Here is a 23123-nt window from a genome sequence, read left to right as displayed (position 1 = left end):
CCACCATCATCATGCCCCTTCGATCAAGTAGGAGCTAAATTCGATCACCAAGCACGAGCGATTCCACAATACCTGTTCATTCACTGTATCTGATACTTTAAGTTGCCACTCCCCCTCTCCTGTGTTTAATAGTAATGGAAGTGTAAGCATTAGCGCGAACACTGCTTTCAAGTCTCTCTCTCATCATTTCTGGCATTTTCACCTTCATAGCATGGATTATATGCATGGTCGCCTGTGTAACACATGTGTTACCCAAGTGTCTCGCGTCGATGGAGCTGCAGAACATTTGGGGCAGCGAAGATCGAACGAGCACGGTTCTCGGCGCCTCGTGGCTTGTGTGTGAACGCCATGCGCACAAGCGTGAATCACCATTCATCGGAGTCTGGCATCCGCTCGTTCCAAGTCTCCCACCTGCTGCACATCCGCGCTTTGGTGAGACCAGCGGCACCAGCGGCAGCAGCGCCCGATCAAAGCCGTCTGAGCGGGTTTTGCGGAAGTGGGCGGCAGTAGCACCGTCATGTGACGAGGAGCTCCGCGTCGATGATCGCGAAGCGGGGTTCACAACGATTCATGATGGATGCATGTGATGAGCTCCTCCACCCGAGATATCCAACATGATGCAAGGTGGACGACCTCCACCAGGATATCTGCGGTGGGGTATGTCCGGCCCGGCGTGGGGTCGGGATAGCGATCGGGATATTTTGTTCATGCCATCTGTTCGAGTTTGCTGCCCATTGCATCTCCACCGACGGATCTGCCGGCTCCACCGCAACCACCGTGTCAACAAACCGTCGCAGAGTGGGCTGTACTGGACTCGGTGACGAGCAGACTGACACATGCTGGTGCGGCGCTTCTGGGTGACCAGGAGCAATGACCACTGTAGCGCACCAGTGATCAGTGAGACACCTACCAGCCTCGACTTTTTTAGCCGCGCTTCTAGCCGTCATTTAGTCGACTGGTGGCGACGTTTGGTCCCGCCAACACTCTGCGCAGGCGCGCAGAAACGATCAGATAGCCGAGATGGCAGAGTCAGGTCCAGAGCAACTCCGCCTCAGACCGCGGAGACAGACAACGAGCTTATCGTTGCGTCAGGCGTAGCCGGTTGCAGATCAGATGCTGGACATGTGTTCGGGGCAGAGTTGGTCCACTATCCTGGTGTCCAGGTGCGACCCCGCGTCGGCCCCGCTGCACGCTGCGGAGCATGCGGAGAGGGGACCCCGGAGGGATGTCGACCGCATTCGGCCGGCGAATCCCGTGCAAGCTTAGCCCCGGTAAGCCATTTACCCGAGGAATACACGGCCCCCGCCGCTGTCAGCTTGCGGCACTGACATCTTGTCAGCAGGCAGCAAATAGCAACGAGACGGTAATCTGATTACTCAGTGCAGATGTGTGAGCGGCATTCGCGCCGGCCAGGTAGCGCGTGCAGAGAACGCCGGGGGCGCTCGGCCAAGTGGTCACCGATGCATGTGGGCTGCGTTGTTTGTGCTGCGCCGGGTTGGCCGGTCTGACGCTATGTCCGGTCATAAGTGCGATAGGACTTGTCAACTGCCGCAAACCGGGGCTATGGATTGTGGATCGCGGAGATGGGTGCTCGCACAATCCCCTCGCACCCTCTGCTCGTATGCGAGGGCCACGGAACCAGGAACAAGCGAGGTGGAGGCGGCAACAGGCAGGTGGTGGAGGAACAGGGGGAGGTATGACGAGAGAGACGAGGGTATTGCGCCAACACCACCCAACGCTCTGGGCAGCTGGGCACAGCAGCTGATACGGCGACGTCGGAGATGAGGGCTCGTTGGTGGAGGCAAGCTGGGAGGATTGTGCAGCCTGGGATCCCAGGGTTCTCCCCACAAACTCAAACCCGGCCACCACGGCACGGCACACCACCCGCACCACCCGGGGCTACGGGCGGGGCGGCCCTCGGCAATTCTGGTTCCGCGCTACCCAATCTCTCGGCCAGTCTCTCGGCCGCCATACAAGCGAGCGACATCTTTAACAGCTCCTTGAAGCGGTACCCCGACCTTTTCCTGCCCTTGCCTTGCATTCACTCTTGCTTCCACCCCCAGGATATACTCCTATGCTCCGCCTGACCACCAAGAGATTAGGTGTGACTGTCACTCGTGTGAGTTTTCTCTTCCTCCTCATCTCTCTTGCAAGCGCCGTTAGCCGTTCCTTCTGACGACCTCCAAGACGACCACCATGGCTCCCACCCGTAACCTCAGCGCGACGGCCGCGAAGAAGTCCGACAAGCCGCTTTACGCGTCCCAGGACTCGATTCCCCACCTCCCCGTCCCCCGCCTCGCCTCCACGCTCGCCAAGTACTCCGAGTCCATCCTCCCCTACCAGGACCGCGAGCAGTTCGCCGAGTCGTCCAAGAAGATCCGCGAGTTTGCCGAGTCCGACTTTGGCCATGAGCTCCAGAAGCGTCTCCAGGACCGCGCCGCCGAGAAGCCGTCGTGGATCTCTGAGTGGTGGAACCACGACGCCTACATGGGCTACCGCGGCCGCATCGTCCCCGAGGTCAACTACTTCTATATCCACAAGAAGGGCTCCAACAAGGGCGCCTCCCAGACCGAGTGGGCGTCCCAGCTCGTCCGCGCCGTCGTCGAGTTCAAGGGTCTTGTTGACTCGTGAGTAACTTTTCCTTTCCTCTCGCGTGAGACCGTCTTGAGAGCTGCGATCTGTGCTGTAGCGCCCGCCTCGCAGCACATAGCGGCGGTGGGCCAAGCGGTGTGCGCCGCTTGGCAGGGAGCAGGCGAGCGTAGTGGACCACGCATTCTCCTCGGGGAATGTGACCACTCCGATTCGTCAGCTGCGCCCCGCAGTGTCCAGTGATGTCAACGACGCCGCACATTCTGCATGCTGCGGGGCTCGGTGGGACATGACCCCTGCTCGCTACCTGGCTGGCTACCGGGTAAATTTCTGCCCGCCGGGCCGTGATCGAGATCTTGCGAGATCATGACAGTCCACAATGTGGCGATCGCCGTCACTTCGCTCGGTTAACCGCGCTGCATCGCCAGCCGGCGCGCCACGGCGATCGCATTGATTGTTCCTGGTTCACGCCCTCGAGACGTCTCACACGAGCTGGCATGGAAGGATCAACAGCTGACAATGCAGTGAGAAGCTCGAGCCCGAGAAGGGCAAGGCCGGCCCCCTCTGCATGGCCTCGTACAAGTACCTCTTCAACGCTACTCGTATCCCTACCCCTGGTGCCGATGTCCCCAAGGCCTTCGACAAGAACCTGAACCACATCGTCGTCCTCCGCAACAGCCGCTACTTCAAGATTGACGTTGCCGGCCGCTCGGCTTCCGAGATCGCCAAGGCTATGGAGGAGGTCAAGCAGATCGCTGACAAGTCTGCCGGCCTCCCCATTGGTGCCCTCTGTGCCGACAACCGTGACGTCTGGCAGCAGGCCCGCGACCACATCCTCTCGATCTCGGACAAGAACAAGAAGGCCATCGAGACTATTGACTCATCCATCCTCCTCGTCTGTCTCGACAACGTCAAGGCTACCAACGACACTGAGCGCGCCTGGGAGTACTGGGCTGGTGGCCTCACCCAGTCCCCTGAGGGCAAGGGCCAGAACCGCTGGTTCGACAAGCACGAGATCATCGTCGACTCCGAGGCCAACTCTGGCTTCAACGGCGAGCACTCCATGCTCGACGGTACCCCCACCCTCCGTCTCAACGAGTTCATCCTCGCTTCGCTCGACAAGGGTGTTATTCCTCTCGAGCTCCCCGAGAACGAGCGCGCCAAGGGCGAGCTCAAGCCTGAGGAGATCACCTTCGACCTTGACCAGAAGGCCAAGGACGACATCACTAAGTCGCAGAAGGGCTTCGGCGAGGAGATGGCCAAGCAGGACCTGACCATGGTTACCTTCACGGGCTACGGCAAGAGCCTCATCAAGCAGTTCAAGGTCTCGCCCGACGCCTGGGCCCAGATCGTCAAGCAGCTCGCTTTCTACCGCCTCAAGGGCCGACCCGGCACCTGCTACGAGTCTTGCCAGACCCGCAAGTTCCTCCTCGGCCGTACCGAGGTCATTCGCACTGTGTCTAACGAGCTCCGTGCCTTCCTCGAGGCCATGACCGACCCCAAGTGCTCCGACGAGAAGCGCGCCAAGCTCTTCCGCGCCGCCTGCGCCCGTCACTCGCAGTACTCTGCCTGGGCCGCCAACGCCCAGGGTGTCGACCGCCACCTCTACGGCCTGAAGAAGCTCATCAAGGAGGGTGAGGAGGTTCCCGCCATGTTCCAGGACCCCATCTTCGCCAAGTCGTCGCACTGGGAGCTCTCCACCTCCCAGCTTACGTCGAAGTACCTCGATGGCTGGGGATACGGCGAGGTCGTCGCCGACGGCTACGGCATGTCGTACGCCATCCACGACGGCAAGCTCTGCTGGGGTATCACCACCCTCAACGGTGACGCCAAGGAGATGGCTCAGGCCCTCCAGGACGCCGCCGAGGAGCTTAAGAACGTCATGACCCGTGCCGCCGAGCAGGAGAAGAGCAAGCTCTAAGGTGTGCTGCGGAAGTGTCATAGGCAGGAAGCGGTGGAAGAGTCGGCAGATCAGGATCAGCAGTCTCTCATTGTCATCAATAGTTAAAATTAGTCTTTCATTTCCCACTCCGCAGCCCGTAGAGGTTTAGACAAATCATGATATCATGTATGGTGTTTCTTGACCAAGAAGGTCGATCTGCAAGGAGGTGATGGTGACAGCAAGCGGGGTTCGCCACTGCATGCCGACCGGCTGTGCTAGAGAAGGCGCGGGACGCAGATTCCAGCACTGCTTACCCTGCCAGCCGACCCTATCATCCGCACTTTTCCAAAGCCGGGGCTGAATTGCAGCCCCCGCCGGGCCCAATACAAGAACGAAGCATGGTAAGCATAATCCAGTGGGTCAGTATCCAGGTCGGGGCGGGGCTGTGTCTCCCAAGGAGCGCGGATATGATCACAGCGGTCTCAAGAGCATCATCAGACGAAGAGTGTTTTGGGGTCAACCTCGGGGACACGCTAATCAAGTATTGGGATGCGTAGTAAACTCTAAGGCGGTGTTATCAGCTGATCGCGCAAGCCCGATGGCCGCTTGCGTCGGCTGGACCATGGCCACTGAATAGCGCCCTCGCCGCACAGCTTTATTTTCGCTATGACCTCACGTTCCTCGCGTCCTCGCCGCCGTCGTGCATCTTTGTGTATGCATCCTTTGCATCTGTTATCCTTTCAACGGCGTACACATCTTCACAACTATCTACTTCACCATCAAGCAGCGTTTCGAGATTGAGCGACAACACCGGGTCGATTTTCGCGGTCCACGCCCATTCCATTTTCGCAAATCCACCCCAGCGTGTCGATCAGCGAAAAGAACGAACGCCCAACGCCCTCTGGCGTGTCACCAGCTCAAGCAACTCAGCCTCGAGGAATCTCCATCCTCTCCATCCTTCTGATCCTCAGCATCCAAAAATACCCGGCTCGAAAACGTACCAATGACAATGCTCTATGCGCAGCCAACATCCCCGCCGAGTCCCCGGAGTCCGGCACCTCAGTCGCACCCCGCCCGACCGGCGTCCTTAGCTTCCTCGATTGAGGAAGACGATCTCTACGTGTCACCCAAGGCGTCTCCGCCGTATGACACGCCTCCGCCTCCGCCTCAGCCACAGCCTGCCCCGCCCTCTCAGCTGGCACCCAGCACGATGAGCAACAACGACGCGCCGTACAACTCGAACACTCTGTCGGGCGACTTCTCCGCGCTCAGCGACTACAACACTTGGTCGGCTGCCATGAACGCGGCACCTGCTGATCCCGGAGCTATGGCTGCGAGGAAGGCGAGTGAGACCTCGAACGGCAGCGCAGGAAGCAAGCGCAGCCTGCCCCAGCCGCCGCGCTCCGGTTCGACCGAGACGGCCACGACAACGGCGACCGCAGCAACTACGCTGCCGCGCAAGAACTCCCTCCAGCCAACGCTGTCGCAGCGCTACCAGCAGCTTAAGGAGCGCAGTGCAGCCAGTGCGGCGCGGAGGGCGAGCCAGTCTTCCGACGGACACACGTTTACGACCTCGTGGGAGCGAAGGGGGAGCGAGAGGAGCGACGACTTCCAGTCTTCCGCTGGGTATGGCCGACTGCCTGCGCTCGAGGACGTGCAGGCGCAGCAGCTGCAGCAGCGTCGCATGGTCTCGTCCCCCGAGCCGGCACACCCTCCCGCCGTATATGAGACGCAGAACTCGCACCCTCCGCCCCCGCCGCCCCCGGCCTTCCACGACTCGACCCCTCCTTCCGCCTTCCAGAGCAACGACAGGCAAGGCTCCCTCCCTCCCATCCCTCTATCCAGCGGCAACAGCGAAATCTCACCGCAACAATCGCCGACGCGCCGAGACAGCCTTCCGCCCATCCCCTCCGAGTCCCCACAAACACCACAGCGCCGCGCGTCCAACGCTCTCCCGCCCATCCCCTCCGGGACCGCACCGACATCCCCGGCTTCTCCAGCACAGCGCCGGCCTAGCGTGCCCCAAGCAAACGGCGAGAACATCAACGGAGGAATGAGGGACTTCATGCCGTACGCATCGGTGTACGGAGGCGTCGACGGCGAGGACGACCTTTCCGCCAGCGCCAGCAGGAGGAACACGCTGCCGCCTCTTCCCAGCGTGCCAAAGGAGCAGCCGCTGGAGCCCAAGAGCCAGGCGCAATTATACGCGCAGCAGCAGATGGCTCAACAGAGGCAGCAGGCTGAGGAGCGTCGGCGACAGGAGGAGGCGCGCCAGCAGGCTCAGCAGAGGCAAGCTCAGCAGCAACAACAGCAGCAGCAGCAGCGCACGCCGCAGCCCCCGCAGCCGCTCAGGAGCCCAGTGTATGACAGCGACAAGGACCAGCCTCCGCTTCCTTCGCCCCGTAACGCACCGCCTTCCGGTCCGCCAACACCCGGCCCTCCCTCGGCTTTCACTGCGCCGAATCCTCCTCTTCAGCCCGGCCAGACCAATTCGCTCCCCGGTCGCCGCACGACGCTCGGCCATGGCAACGAGTCCTACACTGCCCAGCAGCAGTCCGGTCTCTCGCACGCGCAGACCGTCCGCGCTCCTCGCTCGTACACGGCCAACCTCGATCGCCCGCCTGCCACCCCCCAGCCAGTCGGCACGCCACAGCGCAATCGCCCTCTGCACCCGGAGTTCACGCATGGCGATCTGACGATCCAGGTGTCGACTCCGGGCCCGACTGACTTCCTCGTCTCCTACACCGTGCTTACGACTGCGTCTGGTCTTATCGCCTCGACGCTAGCCCAGTTCCCGGCCGGCAAGCAGCCCCGCGTTGCGATCACCGAGAGCGTCTCCGAGGCTCGCCTTCTGCTCTCGGCGCTGAACTACGGCAACATTAACCACAGCTCTCTCGCTGTAGCTGAGCGCGATCCGCTCGGCGTGGTTGAGTACCTGACGCTCCTGCGCCTGTACAGGAAGTACCAAGTCAGCGCCTTCTTCACCGACCTGCTGCAGTACCAGATCAACCAGCGTGCCGTCGAGCTCTCGCAGGCCCTGACCCGTCGCGACCGTCCGCTCACGCTCGACGTGATCCGTCTCGCCGTCGAGGCGAAGAGCTCGCGGCTCTGGGACATGCTTAACAAGTACTCTGCGTATTGGTTCGAGGCGCTCGCGCCTGCCCGCCTCAGTGCTGAGGAGAAGGACAGGGTCGGCAAGACTGGCCTGGAGGTGCTCATAGCGTGGAACGCGCTCAGGCTTGGATGCGGCGACAGGCCGGACGCGGTCAAGGTCGGATACGAGGGTGGGCGCGTGTGTATTTGGAGGGTCAAGGATGAGAAGAGAAAGTTCTACCCGTGTGCTGCATGAGTGAGTTTTGGGGTCTGAGTCAGAACTGACGACAGGGTCATCAAGCTGGAGACAAGCTTTGGTAATCTTCCCGAAGCTGGCAGGCAGAGCTGTCCCATGGGGAAGGGAGAGGGAGGGAGGAGGTAAGCTACCGCATAAGCGTACGAGCTGACAAGCAGGAGTAGGAAGTGTCACCTCGTAGCAAGTATCGTGTGTATGTATGACTTCATGTGAGTTAGCTGAGCCGTTGACTGATAACTGATATCAGATTGGATCGCAGCATCAGCACTAGTAAACCGTTCACAGTACTGATGGAGGACGAACCAGAGGAACTGGGAGAGCGAGCTGACGCAGAGGTCGAACTATCAACAGAAGAGGGGCTGAGGAATCAGCGGGATGTCCACGACAATGGCAGCAGACCTGAGTAGACGCAGATGTCCAGGTAACGAGACGCTCACCTCTCGCACTTAGCATGTGATACCGACTGCAGGTAGCAGAAGAACTCATTGCCTCCACGCATCATTTGCCGTTGAACATCACTGTTGACGCCTGAGCTGGTCACCAGCAGCAGGAGCGCTACACTTGCCTGCCTGGCCTGGAAGAAGCCGACTCGGCATCCAAATCATAGCGCGAAACTAGCGTCTCCGCACGACCTTCCACCCCCCTGCCAATCCACCCTCCGCATTCCACCACCCTATCTCCATCCATTCCTTCTCTCTCGTTTCCAACCATCCAGTGCATGCAAAAGTCGATGCGAAGGGAGCCAAAAGGGAAGCTTCCTGTCGGAGAATCGAACTCCGATCTCCCGCGATCATACATGACAAGCGAGCATACTAGCCGTTATACGAACAGGAAGGAATTGTGGTCTTTGAGACCGCGTCGGAGCCTGTCCCAGGCGGATGGTTTATCAATGTTGGTCATGAAATTTGATCGTGCGATCGGGGGTGGACTGAGTGGAATTGACAGGCAGATAAGCGCGCAAGAGCGTGAGGAGAGTGAGAGAGAGCTGCTTGGTACTTGCATACACCGCAAGGGAAGCTCCGAAACGCGGCATGGCACTGTTTCTTCTACCAAGAGGAAGAGTGGCAGACCAAAGGGCTAGCATAAAGTCATGACACAGCGATACATCAGCGGCCAGCGCTACAGGGAAAAGCCTAAAGCAGAGACAACGAGAGGCAGGCGAAAATAGTGTCCATAGAGGGGAAGCGGGAGAACAAGGCCATCTACATGCGGTAGGGGGAGGGTGTCTGTGGAGTAAAGGGAAACTGGGGCTGCGATCCAGGTGGGGTTAAGAGAGGACGTTCAGCCAAGAGACTCGCTGTCACCGACTCGATCGTATGAACGAGGCCGGGCCGACTCCATTCCTTCCAGTTGGCGCGAGTCGTAGCGCAGACAGTAGCGTTGAGGCTCTTCCTCCTGTCGTCGGTGACCTCCTCATTCGGGTCCAGCCCGTCCCTGCGCCTGACGATGGCGTCAATGAAGAACTCCCAGAAGCAGCCCTCAGCGCCTCCGCGAACGTTGAGCATCGTGTCCCACTCCTCGGTGCCGATGAAGAGCCACATGGTGCCGTCAATCAAGCTGCTGGCGGCAATGAGGCGCACGAGTTCAGCAAGCGGACTGTGCGAGTAGAGGTGCTGCGGGTCGAAGTCAGAGTATCCTGCCAGACGGGGGAAGACGAAGAAGATGTGCGGCCGCGCTGTGGCAAAGTTGAGCTCGGCAAAGGGCAGCACGGGACCGCACCACTGCAGCGCCTTGCGATTGGGATTTGGGCGGCTCGTGAACTCCTCGATGATCTGGACCAGGGGGTGGGAGAGAGACGCCAGCATCAGGTATGTGCGACGCCTGTACAGGGGGTGCGCGGCCCGGTGACCCCAGATACGGTACATGGACTGGTAGCGTCGATCGATTGCGGTCTTGAGGCCGCGAGAGGCGAGGCGCAGCGCACGCAGCGTCTGAGGCGTCGCGTACCGGACGATGTTGTCTGCTATCTCGGGGTAGTCGTAGTAGTCGAGGATGGCGGTTCTGCCCTTGGGAAACATGGTCCTGGTCATGGCGACCAGATTGGCCGGGAAATGAGCAGTGGAGCAGTGGTGAAGAGCGGAGGCGAGAGGGGCGGTCTTATGTAGCTTGCACCGGTGGTATGTCAGGGGTCAGTCTCCCTATCATGAGTGTACGCGCTGGGCCAGTCGCGCGCTGGTGATCATGCTACATTATAGCTCTGCCACATACAGGAGTGCCTACGGGAAGTGCCTCCGTTGGTGCGTAAGTGTGTGTTTGGATGCGGAGGTCGTGCGAGGGTGCGGGTGGGAAGGAATGTGTACCGTGAGAGCCCGAGGCGAGCAGAGGCGCGTCTTGCAGCGGCGTGTGTGCGCTCAGCAATGCAGAGCCCTGCTCGCGTCGTCGAGCATCTGCACAATCTCCCCACCAAGCGAGTGGACGTACGTCTCCCTCCTCATCAGGTCGATCTTGACGTCCTTGACCCGCTGCGCCTGCGTCTGATCCTGGCCCTTCCTCTTCTTCTCATGGCTGCGCCTCCTATACTGAACAGCGCGGATGAAGCAGTCCTTGAAGCTGCGGCTCTTCTCACTCTGCGCGCTCTGCGGCGCAACGGTCACGAGGGCATTCCATCCCTCCATACCGACCACGATCCATGGATCGCCCCGCGTGGTAGCCCGCGCGACCACTTTGACGAGCTTGCTAAGCGGCGTGTCCCTGTAGAAGTCGCGGGGCTGGATCTCATACCGCCGAGTGAGGGCGGGGAGAATCAGGTACGGGTGCGCGCGGTAGATGCGCCAGCTGACCGCCGTCAGGGGACAGAGTGGCGCAGCCCACGAGCGCCATCGCGCCGGGCGAGCAAGTCCGTTCGGGGTGTAGATCTCGATCACGCGCACATCGGAGCGGTGCAGGCCACCGAAGAGGAAGAACGTCCGCCGCCACGGCGTGAGTGTCGTTCGCGGGTGGTCGAGGAGAGCCCACAATGACTGCGTGTGCGCGTCGACGTGGTGTTTGATGCCTCGGCAGGTAAGTCGCATGTTGCGCAGGAGTTGCGTTGTCGGCGCGAAAGACATTATCCGCTCGACGATGTGCGGGAAGCGGTTGTAATCGAGCACCGCCATCCCGTCGAGTGCTGTAATGGGAGGAGTGTGATGGGATGTGATGAAGGAAGAGTGGATGAGAAACTGGGACACGATCTCCAGAAAGCGACTGGATCTGACCGCCTCAGTCCACCCGGAGCGAGAGAGCAACGTACTTCCAAGGCAAGTCGCACCAGTTTAGAGCGTCGTCGCTGTGTGAAGCGGTGTGCTCACCTCCACCCGGGAGCTTGGCGGTGAGCTGGCGTCAGCCTTCTGCTCATAGAGCCGCGGCGATGTGCCAAGCTGGTGTGATCTAGCGAAACGGCGCCACTGAATGGGATAGGAGGCTTATCAAGGGTGTTGCTTATATCGTTCGGACTAGCGGGTTTTAGAGCACATGAACTCACAGTTTGACGACCTGGACGACTGCTAGATGCTGAGAGATGGTACTTGTGCTGAATGAGGAGAAGCATTGTTGTTTGTGTTACTGACCCGGTGACCGACACGCTGACTGTTGCCAGGTGTAATCGCCGCCCCTTTATCATCTGCCTCACGGTCTCGGCCCGGCAGTGGCTCAGGCACCTAGACGCCCGAGAAGAACCTCGATAGTTAGCAGAAGGTCGACAATAACAAGAGGAGACTAGGATTGCCCGCAAGGGCGACCTCATGAAGAAGAGCACTCCTGTGGTGACTGTGCTCTGCAAATCTCGGCGGCATCTACTCGACTCGACGGCATCCACTGACACCGCCTTGATGAACTTGACGCCGCATATTGATAACCGATCAGGTCCCGGGTTCGATCCTCGCTCTTGGGTCAATGCACAGAGGATCCGTTCTTGACACTTCCTCATCGTGCAGCTTCACCGCAACATCGCCATCTAGCAGTGAGTGCGGCCCTCAATGGGTGCGAGAGCTCACGACAGCCGAGATCAGATCAAGCGAGCGTGGTACCGTCACGTGTCGGAATTGCCCGAGATAGGAGCCAGAACGTCTTCGCCCAAAGAGGCGAGCGCGCAGAGCAGGCGCACGGGTCCAGCACCCAGCATGCGCAACAGCCCGGCCAGCCCGGTGCGCAACGGTGCTACCAACACTAGTCGCTCCCACCTCGTTGTGAGCCCGACGCATGTCACTCGACGAGGCTCTGTCAAGCCCGTTGGACCGGGGCTGGATCCGCTGGCCGTAACGGCGCTGGATCTATACGAGTCGCACCCCCACATCGACCACGAGTCGCGAGCGCTGCTGCGGACAACATCGCCCACGTCTCCGGGGAAGGAGTCTGTTGGCCTGCTGCCGAACGTGCAATACGTGCGCATGATGGGCATCGGGTCGTTTGCAACAGAGGACCTTCTGTGGGACGTTATGCTCCGCTCCGGCGTGGCAATGGACGACGCGGTCGGTATCTTCACAGTTCCATATCGTACGAGCTGGACAGCCGAAAACGGAGACACGCAGGGCTTCCAGCGCTTCTACACCGGCTCGCGGCAGCATCGATTCAGCAAAGTCACGTTCGTCGCGAACCACAAGCCGAACCTGGGCGGGACGGTGTTTGAATTCATGGCCGACGAAGTCGACTTCGTCCTCATCCCGCCCATGGGATACTTCCAGCCCACCGATGCCGACGAGCAGCGCCGCATGAAGCGCATTGCGCAGTACTGGCAGGCGACCATCGACAAGCTGCGCAAGTTCTACCCCCGGACCAAGTTTACGCTAGTCGGTATCGAGGCATGGGGCGGCGGGTGGCTCGAGAGCGCCGTCAAGAAGAACGGACCGAACTTCGAGGCAATCACCAAGAACGAGTACAGGCGGAGAATACCGCACGAGGAATATCAGCTCGTCACGACGGCGCTCTCTGACCTTCGAGCAGTGTATCCCAACATGTGGCCGCCGCAGGGCTCGAACACACTCTCTGACGAAAGCCCATGACCACCCGAGATGCCGATCACCGCAGTCCTTCATCCTCATCTCTTCTTGGAATCCTAATGTAACTGCATAACATTCTATCTTGTCTTCTACACCCATCTCTATCGTTACAGCCTAGCGCCCTGCTGGGGACGCTTTGCGTACAATTCCCTGACGGTCTTCTTGATCTCGGTCTTGATGAGCTTTCCGTTGGCGTTTCTCGGGAGCAGCTCTTCGCTGACCCAGACAAAGGCAGGGCGGGCGTGGGAGCGGAGTCGTCCAGCCGCCATCTTCATGATCTCCTCTGGCGTCGCCTTGGCACCGGGACGGAGCGAGACGGCAAGCGCGACGAGCTCGCCGAGCAGGTCATCCGGCACGGCGACACAGGCAGCCTCGGCGATCCTGTCGTCCTGGTAGATGGCGTTCTCAACCTCCTCGGAGCTAATGTTCTCTCCACCGCGGATGACAATGTCCTTGAAGCGGTCGCTGATGAAGAGGAATCCGTCGTTGTCGAGGTATCCCGCGTCGCCGGTCTCGAACCACCCATCCTTGTCGAAGGACTTGGCGTTGGCCGCTGCGTCGTTCAGGTATCCCTTCATCATGGTCATGCCGCGGGCCTGGATCATGCCGCGCTCGTATGGCTTGAGGACGGCGCGGGTGTCGGGGTCAACGATGCGGACCTCAGCAACCGGTAGGGGGTATCCGCACGACTTGGGACGCTCGACGAAGTCCTCGCCCGCGATGGCTGTGTGCGGCGCGTTCGTCTCGGTCATGCCCCAAGCGGAGGCAAGGCCGATCTCGGGCCAGCGCTTCTTGATGTCGCCCGCGAGACGCTCCGGGCTAGGTGCACCGCCGTAGCTGACACCGGTGATCGGGAAGTCCTTCGGCAGCTTGGGGCTCTGCATGACCGCGAGCACGATGGCGGGCACTCCGCCAATGACGTTGACCTTGTACTTGACCATGAGGCGGACGGCCTCGTCGACGTTCCAGCGGCGCATGAGGACGAGCTGGTTGCCGTCTGTGAAGAACTTGAGCAGGATGGAAAGGTTGCCCGTCACGTGGAAGAAGGGGACACCCATGAGGCCCACGTTCTGCACTGGCGGAGCGTTCAGCACCATCTCCTGCATCTGCTCGACAGTCGCGCCCTGTCGCATGCCGGTGCGGAAGAAGCCGTACACTGATGAGATAACGTTGTGCAGGGCCGCGCGCTGAGAGGAGAGGACAGCCTTGGGGTATCCCGTCGTGCCGGAGGTGAAGAAGATGTTGCCGTCCGACTCGGGGGTCTGGTCCTCGAGGCCGAAGCCGCGGCCCTCGAGGATGGGCTGCGTGAGCTGCGGCGGAACGTCGAGCTGCTTGAAGTCGACGAAGGGGATGCCGAGAATCTTGCCGAGGTGCTCCGTCCTCTGCCAAGAGTAGATCTGCTGAATGCCCGCATCGGCGAGCGTGACCTGGTGGGGCGCCAGGGCGGCGGCGGTCGCCGCATCACAGAGCACAATGGCAGGGCGCGCAATCTTGAGACAGTGCACCTGCGAATCAGGCTGCGTCGCGGCGTTCACCATGACAGGGACAGCGCCGATGATGTGCACCGCCGTCCAGGCAATGACCCAGTAAGCAGAGTTGAAGCCAACAACACCGACGTTGTCGCCTTGCCGCGTGCCGCGCTGGACGAGCCAAGCGGCAAGCTCTACGGCGTACTTCTTCACCTCGCCGAAGGTGAAGATCTCGCGGTCCTCGGGGTTTCCAGGCTCCGGGACGGGCGCGTTGAGGAACGGTCGGTCGGCGTACTGGTCCATCTTCTCGAGGAGGTAGCTGCGGAAGCTCTTGGGAGCCTAGTTGTCAGCATCGGTGCTAGCAGCAATACCAGATAAGAGATCGTCGTGCTTCCTCTTCTGCTGTTCTCCTTCTTCAAAGGCCTGAAGGCCACTCACATTCTTCCACACAGTGGTGGGGCGACCGGCAATCTCGACAGTCTCGAGCTCGAAGGGGGTGCCGGGCTTGCAGAGGATCTTGTCGCACTCGGCGACGGGCGTGCGCTTGGGGGGAGCAGCGGCGGCGGCCATGGTGTGTGGTGACTTTGCTGGGCTGCCGGGGTAAGGAGACAAAGTGGGAGACGTTCAGATATTGCCCATCTCGACTTTATGGAGTACCTGCCTCTGACCGCTGGTACCCAGGCATGCAGGCGGCAGGGCCTGATGGGGAGCTGGAATTGCGCGCGCGATTGCCGTCGGGTACGGCGGTTAAGTGCCGGGGATGCAGGGGAGGGGAGGACGGTGGGTGCCGTCTGCCAGGGACGGAGGGATGTCAGTGTCGAGCCAAAAGGAGCCGGTCGGAGGTCCCCGTCGAGCGGCTTGGGCGATGGGCGAGCTTGGGTGAGTGTCGCGGCGTCCAAAAGGTCGAAAGGGGATTGCGGGGCTCGACCGGCACGCGGCCAGAGACTCGGCATCCAACAGGATCGTTGGGTATCGATGTGGGGGAGGAAAGAGGTTCAGGAAATGGCCCTGGAAATCGCACACCCAATTCCCGGCTACAGACGTGCCGACCCCGTGGGGTCCAACGCCTCCCTGTGCTGCCCACCTCGAGCTCAGGATCTGCCGCCCAGACGCGGGGGAAGGCTGCAGAACTCCATGTCGCTTGACCACAGGTGGCTTGGGCGGAAACAGGAACATCCTGAGGAACACCGCGCCTGGCGAGGGCGGTCATTTACGATGGCTGCGGTCGGCGGAGACAGCCGCAGAGCAAAGAGCTTCATGGAATTCGAAATGAACAACAGCTTGCTGATTGCATGGGCGGCGGGACGTGGAGATGAAGTGCTGTCCATGTACTCAAGGACGCTTTCTTATTTGAAGCTTTTCTGTGTCTAACATTTACTATGGGGTATGCTCCGTCTTTATCTAGCCAATCTAGGATCTGGAGGTCGCTGCCATTTAGGTCGCTGGGACCTTACAGCTTACTCGCGCGCTTGCGGCCGTTCTTCGGCGCCAGAGTCGTGTGCATGCCAGCGCAGATACGGCGTCCCGAGTCCCAATCGGACATCTGACTGTGTCAGCTGCATTCCTCCTAGCTTCAACGATATAACTCACAACGCAGCGCGCAGTGCTCAGGCTTCCCGCCATCTTGTCAATGGTGACCTCGACGCGCATCCGTGTTCCGCTTTCCGTTAGCTGTGACCGGAATAGCAAACCTACGCAGGCGCCGCGTTGTAGTAGTTCATGTCGATGGAGATACTTGGCCCCTGCCCCTTCCCAGGCGGCACACGGAGGCGCGCAAACGATGCGCCAGTGATCCTGTCATTAGCACATGTGCAAGCAACGCAGCTTAGGTGTCATGGCGAGACTTACATGTCAACGAGCCAAGCAGCCGCTCCGCCGTGCAGCCCGCCCATGCCGTTGATCCAGCCTGTAATGTCAGCTCCACTTCGCCATGATACGGAGATACTCACTCTCCTGCACGACCGCCTCGTAAACCGCAACCCATCCCTCGCACTCGCGGAAGCCCTTCTCGTTAATTGGCGGGAGGGGGTCCTGCTCGACCGCGCGGACATGTGGGGCCATGATCTCGCCCGCGAACGGCATGCGTCGCAGGCGACGCTGCACCTCGGAGGTGTCAAAGTCGGTCGCCGGCTCGCGCCCAGGAGTGATCGTGTAGGCCATTCTGTCGGCGTCGGGGCGTTCGGAGTCGGACATGAGGGTCAGTGATGAAGGCACGATGCTGCTTCACAAAGTTCAAGACTTGTGGTGGCGACGGAGAGCGAGATGAAGGGCCAGTGACCACCGGAGCTAGCCGAGTCTGGAAAGTCGTGCGGGGCCTGGGTATCAACAAGGGACGATTAACCGACAGGGCGGGGCCAACCTTGATGCCAGCGGCGCATGCCGCTCCACCCACCAGGGCGATGGGCTGATCGGTATCCTGCAAACGAGCCGTTTCCAGACCGCCCAGAGTGATGGCGGGCGGGCAGCTCTGCTCGGAATTGAATTCCTGATACCGTAGATATCAGCGCAGGAGATCGCCGATGCCAAGAGCCACAGAATGCTGACGAGATGCAGATCTGCGCTGCGGCAAAGGAGGTGGAGGGTGGAGGGGTTTCCACGGAGATGAGCGTATACAATCTTTCACTGCGCTTCTCAGAAAAGCGCACTTCGATTCGCATCGGCCCCTGCCTCTTCTCACGAAGGACTAGCTGCTCAAGGCAAGTGTATCATTGAATGCACGTACATTTCATCTCTGACGACGGAGGCGTTAACCGATACAATGGGTGTGCCTTGTCGGCGGCATGCCTCCACCACTGCCGATCGCGTTTCGCGTGGACATGACGTCTGGGCCTGATCATCGGCGACGCAACTTCTTTCTACATCCATCGCATCTCTCGCTCGCCATGCCAGCTCATGCACAATGAGCATCGATTACGCCGGCTTCCCCCACCTCGTCGAGGAGATCATCGACCTAGCCGACCCCGATGCTTTGGGTACGCTCCGTCTCGTGAGCCGTGCGGTGCGGACGAGGGTAGACCGGCGGCTCCAGTACCACTTAATCTTGGCCGACAACCGGCACAGCGCCTACATAACGCCGATATGGAGCGACGACTGGCTCGAACTGCCGTCAAGCGCTCGTATTCTCGATCTGTACAAGCACCACCCGAAGTTTCAGACGAGCCGCTTCGACTTCCCGAACGCGGTGAATGCGAAAGAGCGCTACCCGCGCCTGAAATGCGACTACCCAATGCTAAAGTACATCCGCTTCATGGAGAGTCCGGACGTCGCCGCTCCGTTCGACCCAGATAGCCCACCGACGTTGATCCTTCCTGTCAGGCTGTGGCAGAATCAGGAGTACTACGATAATGGGCCACTTTTCGTGCCGGAACAGTGCACGAGTGTTCAGGTCGACGCACGCAAGGCCGTCTTCGTACTCCGCTGCACGCCAGGACAGGGCTACATCAAGTTCCGCTTCTATACGCCGATCAAGTTCATCGTGGTCGTTGTCCTTCCAGGACATCAGCCGCCTGCTCGAGTCTGGCCGAATGAGGACCCTCGCCGATTACCAGTCGTGAACAGCCTGGTGGAAGCGATCGTCGACGGGATGAACATGCCGCACACGAAAGGGGCACGATGGATAATCGCCGGGCTAGAGACGTGGGAAAAGGGCGGGCAGGGATATGAGGTTGCGCTCGCTGACGAGCTCTCGTGGCCTGAGCGACTGAAAGAGCTCGTGCTGCGGGAAGGGCGCTGGATCATGGACTGGGATGAGCCAATGGTGCGCAGAGTAACGTCACAGATGACGTTCTTGACGCTCGAAGACTGGAGGAGGGCAGTCGGTGAGGAGGAGTGGGAGCTCGTCACCGGCGCCTACACGTAGAGAGGCTGTGTTAATGTGTAACTTACGTCCTCCATCAGTCCGTATATTCCAGATTGTAGCGCACAGCATCATGCCATAGACACTTCATCTTCCGAAGTGCCCTCGCTGGCGCTATACGTCACACGACTGCCCTCCTCCGACGTTCACTGCTCTCCGAATTCCGAGGTAGGTGCTTCCTGGCCTACTGACTAGTACTGAATGTGGCTTGCTGGACAACTCAATGTGGCTTCCTCGGTAGCCCGTCGTCGATGACAGGCGAGGCTGGTCCAGGCCATTAGCCGGGTCCCAAACTCGAGCGCAAGCCCTGTTGAGACAGGAGCGGATATCTACGCCCTCAGGACCTCCTCATGACGAAGTGGTTTGTCACCCCTTCTCAACTTCTGACCATCTCACTACTGGCCACTACCTCCCCTTCTCGAACAATGACCGAAACCGCCTTCTCTGGGTATCATCACCCTGAGATCATCTTCGACATTATCGACCACGCTGACTACGCCTGTTTCCCCGCCTTGCGCTTGACATGCCGCTTCATCCGCGCACACATCGACTTGAAGCTGCAAACGCACATCGTTCTGAAGCGCACAGCGTTGGGGCAGTACCATCTTGCGTCCCGGCTTTTGCGGCTCTGGAGCATGAACTGGAACGCGAAGTGGAGCTACAACGTTAATTGCATCGATTACCTTGTTGACGACGAGGAGGAGGGCATAGGTCTTGACGAGACAGACGTCAAGCGCGAGCTTGTACCGGCAAGTGTCAAGATTGTTCGCACGATACCACTGCGGTTCAAGGCAGACGGGCCCGATCAGTGGCCTGAGCTCTGTAATCCCATCACCACGATATATCGGTATCCGCATTGGACGAGAGGACACATGACAAGAGTTCACTGCGGGGACGAAGCAGTCCGCTCCAGCCGTCCAATACTCGTTCTCCGAGCTCCGCTCGACGCAACAATCGACATCGTATACAACGAGCACTGGGATAGTGCCGAGCTCTGCATCCTTCCCTGCGACGCTGAACCGCTACCCATTGCAGTCGGCGGTTTGCAGAGTCTACCCATGATCAGCATGCTGGCTCAACTTCTAAGCAAGTCAACTGAGAATGGCACAACCTGGACCGTGGTAGGAACGGAGCACTGGGATGACCTTGTGAACGTCCAGAACGACGACAGGAAGAGCTGGGCCGAGCGACTGCTCACTGCCGCGGTCTCCGCGCGCACCCACAACCCCAGTCCTGCTGACTTTTGGGATGTCAATGGTATGCTCACCTTCCTGACGACGGACGCTTGGCAGGAAGGGCCCGGGAAGAAGCTCTGGCACCTCGTCGATACGGTTCACGACGACTTGGACATCGGCGTCGACAACTGAGCCGACTCCAACAACGACGGAGGAACAATCCCGGAGCTTGATCGAAAACATTGCTATTGCCTGCATGCCAGACTGTTGTACGCTTACTGGACCGGCACAAGAACGCGGGACAAGAACTTGTCCATCTTCTGCAAGCCCGCCTCGGACATCTCGAACACGCCAGCGACATGCTGGTCCGGTCGAACCAGGACGGACGCAGGACCGTCGACCCCATACTGCTTGTATGCCGCACCCTCGGCATCAGTGAAGAGCGTGTCCCTGGCCGTGTAGCCTTGCTTGACGCCGTACACAGTTCTGCGCGGACGCAAGACGTCTGAAAAGCTGTTCGTCGTGTTCTGGACGTCCGAGTGGGGGCTTCTGAAGACAGTCACCACCTCAAGGACACTGTCGAGGTCGTCGCCGACCCTTGTGAAGCGTTTGACAAAGTTAGTCAGGCCGTCGGTGTACTCTGACAGCTCCTCTTGAATTGCTGCTTGGAGCACATCACCTGGGAACACTGATGTTAGCTCACTCTTCAGCATCGGTTGACTCACAGACAACTTTCCAGCGTCCATTAGCCCTCATGCGAGTCTGGAGCTGCGCTTCCATCGAGTTGAACACGAGCTTCACAGTCGCATTTTCGAAGTGTGACCCGACACTGACCCCATTGGCGCGGTGCGGGTCACACTCATCCTCGGTGGCCACGATCAGACCAGTTTCGTACAGCACAGCCGTCCCGCTCATCCACTTCATGCTCTGCCTAAAGGTTCTCTCAAACTCTCCAGGCTCGACCTTGCGCTGACCCGTGAAGTAAGAGCTCCACAGCTTGTCGAAAGCAATGAGTTGAGCAGCGACCTGGTGCCTCTCGGGACTGTATGTCCGCACAACGTCTGGATTGTGTGTGCCCTTCAGCACGCCGGCGAGCTTCCAGCCGAGGTTGAACCCGTCGAGCATGGACACGTTCATGCCCTGTCCCGCTTTGGGCGAATGGGTATGACAAGCGTCACCCGCAATCAGAACGCGCCCCGAGTGAGCCTCCATGGAGGGCGTGCAACGCTGCGCAACCTCGTACACGGTCCACCAGTCGACATAGTCGATGTTGACCCGGTGAGGGCTGAGCCACTCCTTCAAAATCGCAATCAGCTTTTCGCAGGACACGGACTTGCGGTCGAAGGGCTCGCCAGACGTGCCGAGGGGAACGTAAATGCGCACCATATCCGCTTCACGGGGCAGGAGGACGACGCTGTGCCCGTGCCGCTGGAAGATGTTGATACCGCCCAAAGTCGTGAGGTCACTGTCAAGCACCACGTCCATGGCTCCGAAGAACGAGGACGAGCGCTCGCCTTCGGGGACGAGCCCAATCGTGCGTCGTACCCAAGAATGAGCGCCGTCACAGCCAACGAGATACTTGCATCGCACAATCTCAGCGACCGCGCTCGTAGTCTCGGACCGCGCGTAGGAGTTGTCCACGCGAATGTTGGAGCGGTACAGGCCGCTGCGCACGTCCCAGCCCTCCGGAGAAGGGACAGAGTGCAGCTCCACACGGACAGGGTATTCCTGCCCTTCATCGACCTCCAAGGCTCTCGGGGCGAGCAGACGTTCGACATGCATGCCGCACTTCTCCATCTCCTGAATGAAGTTGCGCTCGATGACCGCTTGTCCCAGCATGCCGGCGGGGAGGCGGGAGAATGAGCTCGTGTCGTAGTCGACCCTTTGGTCCACGCGGGGAACTTCTCCATCGCAGTCCCACATGAAACCCTCCTTCCAGAAGAGCCCCTCGTCCCTAACAGCCGCGTACAGGCCCATGGACTCTAGCACTTCGGACGTGCGTGCATGGATACCATCCGCATGTCCGCGCAGAACTGGGTGGGGCATCTTGTCCACAATTCTGGCGTTCACACCAAGCTGCGCCAGCTGCGTTGCGAGCATAAGCCCCGCTGAAGTTTAGCAATGGGAAACCATGAGGAGAGACAGGGAGTGTGGACGTACCAGGGCCAGCTCCAATGATGAGCACGTCACAGTGCGACTCGGGGATTTCGGCGGTTGTCATATTGGTCTGGGGAAGAGACCGATACCGAGGCACGCTGGGCTAGATATAGGATATAGGAGTCGCTAGCGCGATCGCACGACCGAGGGAGCGAGACAGCGAGCGAGCTTGCCGAGCAAGCTTCAGAGCGTGATTTTCATACGGTGAAGGGATGACACACTTTGTCTGGAGTCAACCCACTTCCGATCGCGATAGTTCAGGTCCTATTCAGGGCCAGAGAACATGGACATGTGTAGTCCGCACATGTCGACTGGCTGTGGAGCAGAATGTTCGAAGTCGGTGTGGCCGCACAAGTCGATTAAGGTTCAGATTCGAACGCGGAGGGTGCGCCGCTAGCGCTTGAGCTGCTCCAAGTGTAGCCCGACCCCGAGCGGCCGAGCTCAGCAGAGGGGTCATTGGCTGCCGTTCGCTGGTGTCGGCGTCTGTTGGAGCAGAGCGAGACGTTTCGAGATCGGGTCGTCCGTCGACAAGCTATCTTGTGAGATAATCGAGTCATTTCTAGACCCCAGGGCTTTTGAATGCCGCACTGGAAGGCGGAATGAGTCGATTCTGCGCCTGCAACCACTTGCTGGACTGCAGAGCTTCAGATATTTCACGGCGCGAATCGGGGATCTGACGGGTAGTTGCCGAACGCCCCCCGCTCAGAAGCCCCGCAGGAATGTTGTTCCTGCTGCTGGTACGTGGAGGCGGCATCTTTTGAGTACGCAGGAGATGCAATGCCAGTCGAGTTAGAGCGGAGGCAGGTGGACTGGCGTCTGCGACCGCTTCAGTGAAACAAGCTGGTGTACTACTGGTCGTTGCGTCGTAAACTACTTGCATGCGCCGATGGGCTAACTCTCTTGATATGCTCCCCGGGGAGGTGATATCCTGCACCCGTCTACGTCAGGGGAACCATGACTCCACGCTGGTAGGTCGGGCGAGCCTTGAGACGAGCGTACCACTTCTCGAGGTTGGGAGTCTTCTGCTTACGCTCAATGTCCATCTCGAACCACCCGTACAGGAAGCAGCCGAGGGGAATATCGCCCGCGCCGAACTCGTCTCCGCTGAACCAGTCGTGTGTCTCCAGCCACTGCTCCGGGATGCGTAGGAGCTCCTCGCACTTGTCCTTGGCCTTGTTGATCGAGTCCCAGTTGCGGTTCTCCTCTTTCTCGCGAACGATCGGCCAGAAGACGTCACGGTAAACAGGCGCGAAAGACGAGGAGCACCAGTCCATCCACCTGTCACCGACGGCCTTGTCCTTGGGCTTCATCTCGCGGTACTCTGCCGAGTACTGGGCGTACATGTATCGGACAATCGCGTTGGACTCGCACAGGACGAAGTCGTCGTCCACGAGCGTCGGGATCTGAGCCATGGGGTTCATAGCCAGGTACTCGGGCGTGTGGGTGCCGCCGTACGGTCCGCCGACGATCTTAGACTCGAAGTCGAGCCCGAGCTCGTACGCCGCCCAGAGCGCCTTCTTGACGTTGTTCGAGTTGTGCCGGCCCCAGATCGTGATCATGCTGAGTCGTGCTGGTGGTGAGGAACAGTGAGCTAGTGAGTCGGTGAGGTACAAACGTCACCGAGGTCAGCCCACCGAAGCTGCTCACGTCAGCGAACGGCCAATTCCTTCGAT

The 23123-nt window shown here is 59.9% G+C and overlaps 11 protein-coding genes and 1 non-coding gene across 12 annotated transcripts; 6 read left to right on the top strand and 6 right to left on the bottom strand.

Annotated features, from left to right (window-relative positions):
• Positions 1–2196: 2196 nt before the first annotated feature.
• On the top strand, positions 2197–4510 carry A1Q1_03978 (carnitine acetyltransferase; the record flags this gene model as incomplete). The annotated part of the gene is made up of 2 exons (XM_014328354.1): positions 2197–2627; positions 3115–4510. 2 exons carry the CDS (start codon positions 2197–2199, stop codon positions 4508–4510), a joined length of 1827 nt encoding a protein of 608 aa, XP_014183829.1.
• A 970-nt stretch (positions 4511–5480) lies between these two features.
• A1Q1_03977 (uncharacterized protein) lies at positions 5481–8227 on the top strand (the record flags this gene model as incomplete). Its single annotated transcript, XM_014328353.1, has 4 exons — positions 5481–7807; positions 7856–7942; positions 7985–8029; positions 8080–8227. 4 exons carry the CDS (start codon positions 5481–5483, stop codon positions 8225–8227), a joined length of 2607 nt encoding a protein of 868 aa, XP_014183828.1.
• A 347-nt stretch (positions 8228–8574) lies between these two features.
• Positions 8575–8654, bottom strand: A1Q1_t024. Its single transcript has one exon. It is a non-coding gene; the product is annotated as a tRNA-Asp (tRNA).
• A 368-nt stretch (positions 8655–9022) lies between these two features.
• A1Q1_03976 (uncharacterized protein) lies at positions 9023–9850 on the bottom strand (the record flags this gene model as incomplete). Its single annotated transcript, XM_014328352.1, has 1 exon — positions 9023–9850. One exon carries the CDS (start codon positions 9848–9850, stop codon positions 9023–9025), a length of 828 nt encoding a protein of 275 aa, XP_014183827.1.
• Positions 9851–10177: 327 nt separating this feature from the next.
• Positions 10178–10780, top strand: A1Q1_03975 (uncharacterized protein; the record flags this gene model as incomplete). The annotated part of the gene is made up of 1 exon (XM_014328351.1): positions 10178–10780. The coding sequence occupies one exon, from the start codon at positions 10178–10180 to the stop codon at positions 10778–10780; it is 603 nt and encodes a 200-aa protein (XP_014183826.1).
• A 993-nt stretch (positions 10781–11773) lies between these two features.
• Positions 11774–12796, top strand: A1Q1_03974 (uncharacterized protein; the record flags this gene model as incomplete). Its single annotated transcript, XM_014328350.1, has 1 exon — positions 11774–12796. The coding sequence occupies one exon, from the start codon at positions 11774–11776 to the stop codon at positions 12794–12796; it is 1023 nt and encodes a 340-aa protein (XP_014183825.1).
• Positions 12797–12900: 104 nt separating this feature from the next.
• Positions 12901–14832, bottom strand: A1Q1_03973 (long-chain-fatty-acid--CoA ligase; the record flags this gene model as incomplete). The annotated part of the gene is made up of 2 exons (XM_014328349.1): positions 12901–14601; positions 14701–14832. 2 exons carry the CDS (start codon positions 14830–14832, stop codon positions 12901–12903), a joined length of 1833 nt encoding a protein of 610 aa, XP_014183824.1.
• A 1121-nt stretch (positions 14833–15953) lies between these two features.
• A1Q1_03972 (uncharacterized protein) lies at positions 15954–16455 on the bottom strand (the record flags this gene model as incomplete). The annotated part of the gene is made up of 3 exons (XM_014328348.1): positions 15954–16056; positions 16111–16168; positions 16212–16455. The coding sequence occupies 3 exons, from the start codon at positions 16453–16455 to the stop codon at positions 15954–15956; spliced, it is 405 nt and encodes a 134-aa protein (XP_014183823.1).
• A 706-nt stretch (positions 16456–17161) lies between these two features.
• A1Q1_03971 (uncharacterized protein) lies at positions 17162–18121 on the top strand (the record flags this gene model as incomplete). The annotated part of the gene is made up of 1 exon (XM_014328347.1): positions 17162–18121. The coding sequence occupies one exon, from the start codon at positions 17162–17164 to the stop codon at positions 18119–18121; it is 960 nt and encodes a 319-aa protein (XP_014183822.1).
• A 347-nt stretch (positions 18122–18468) lies between these two features.
• On the top strand, positions 18469–19485 carry A1Q1_03970 (uncharacterized protein; the record flags this gene model as incomplete). The annotated part of the gene is made up of 1 exon (XM_014328346.1): positions 18469–19485. The coding sequence occupies one exon, from the start codon at positions 18469–18471 to the stop codon at positions 19483–19485; it is 1017 nt and encodes a 338-aa protein (XP_014183821.1).
• Positions 19486–19568: 83 nt separating this feature from the next.
• On the bottom strand, positions 19569–21514 carry A1Q1_03969 (uncharacterized protein; the record flags this gene model as incomplete). The annotated part of the gene is made up of 3 exons (XM_014328345.1): positions 19569–19972; positions 20019–21401; positions 21454–21514. 3 exons carry the CDS (start codon positions 21512–21514, stop codon positions 19569–19571), a joined length of 1848 nt encoding a protein of 615 aa, XP_014183820.1.
• Positions 21515–22388: 874 nt separating this feature from the next.
• A1Q1_03968 (uncharacterized protein) lies at positions 22389–23009 on the bottom strand (the record flags this gene model as incomplete). Its single annotated transcript, XM_014328344.1, has 1 exon — positions 22389–23009. One exon carries the CDS (start codon positions 23007–23009, stop codon positions 22389–22391), a length of 621 nt encoding a protein of 206 aa, XP_014183819.1.
• Between the last annotated feature and the right edge of the window lie 114 nt (positions 23010–23123).

This window comes from Trichosporon asahii (genome assembly GCF_000293215.1).
Source record: "Trichosporon asahii var. asahii CBS 2479 unplaced genomic scaffold scaffold00004, whole genome shotgun sequence".
NCBI classification, from domain to species: Eukaryota; Fungi; Basidiomycota; class Tremellomycetes; order Trichosporonales; family Trichosporonaceae; genus Trichosporon; species Trichosporon asahii.
This window is presented reverse-complemented; position numbering and strand designations above follow the sequence as displayed.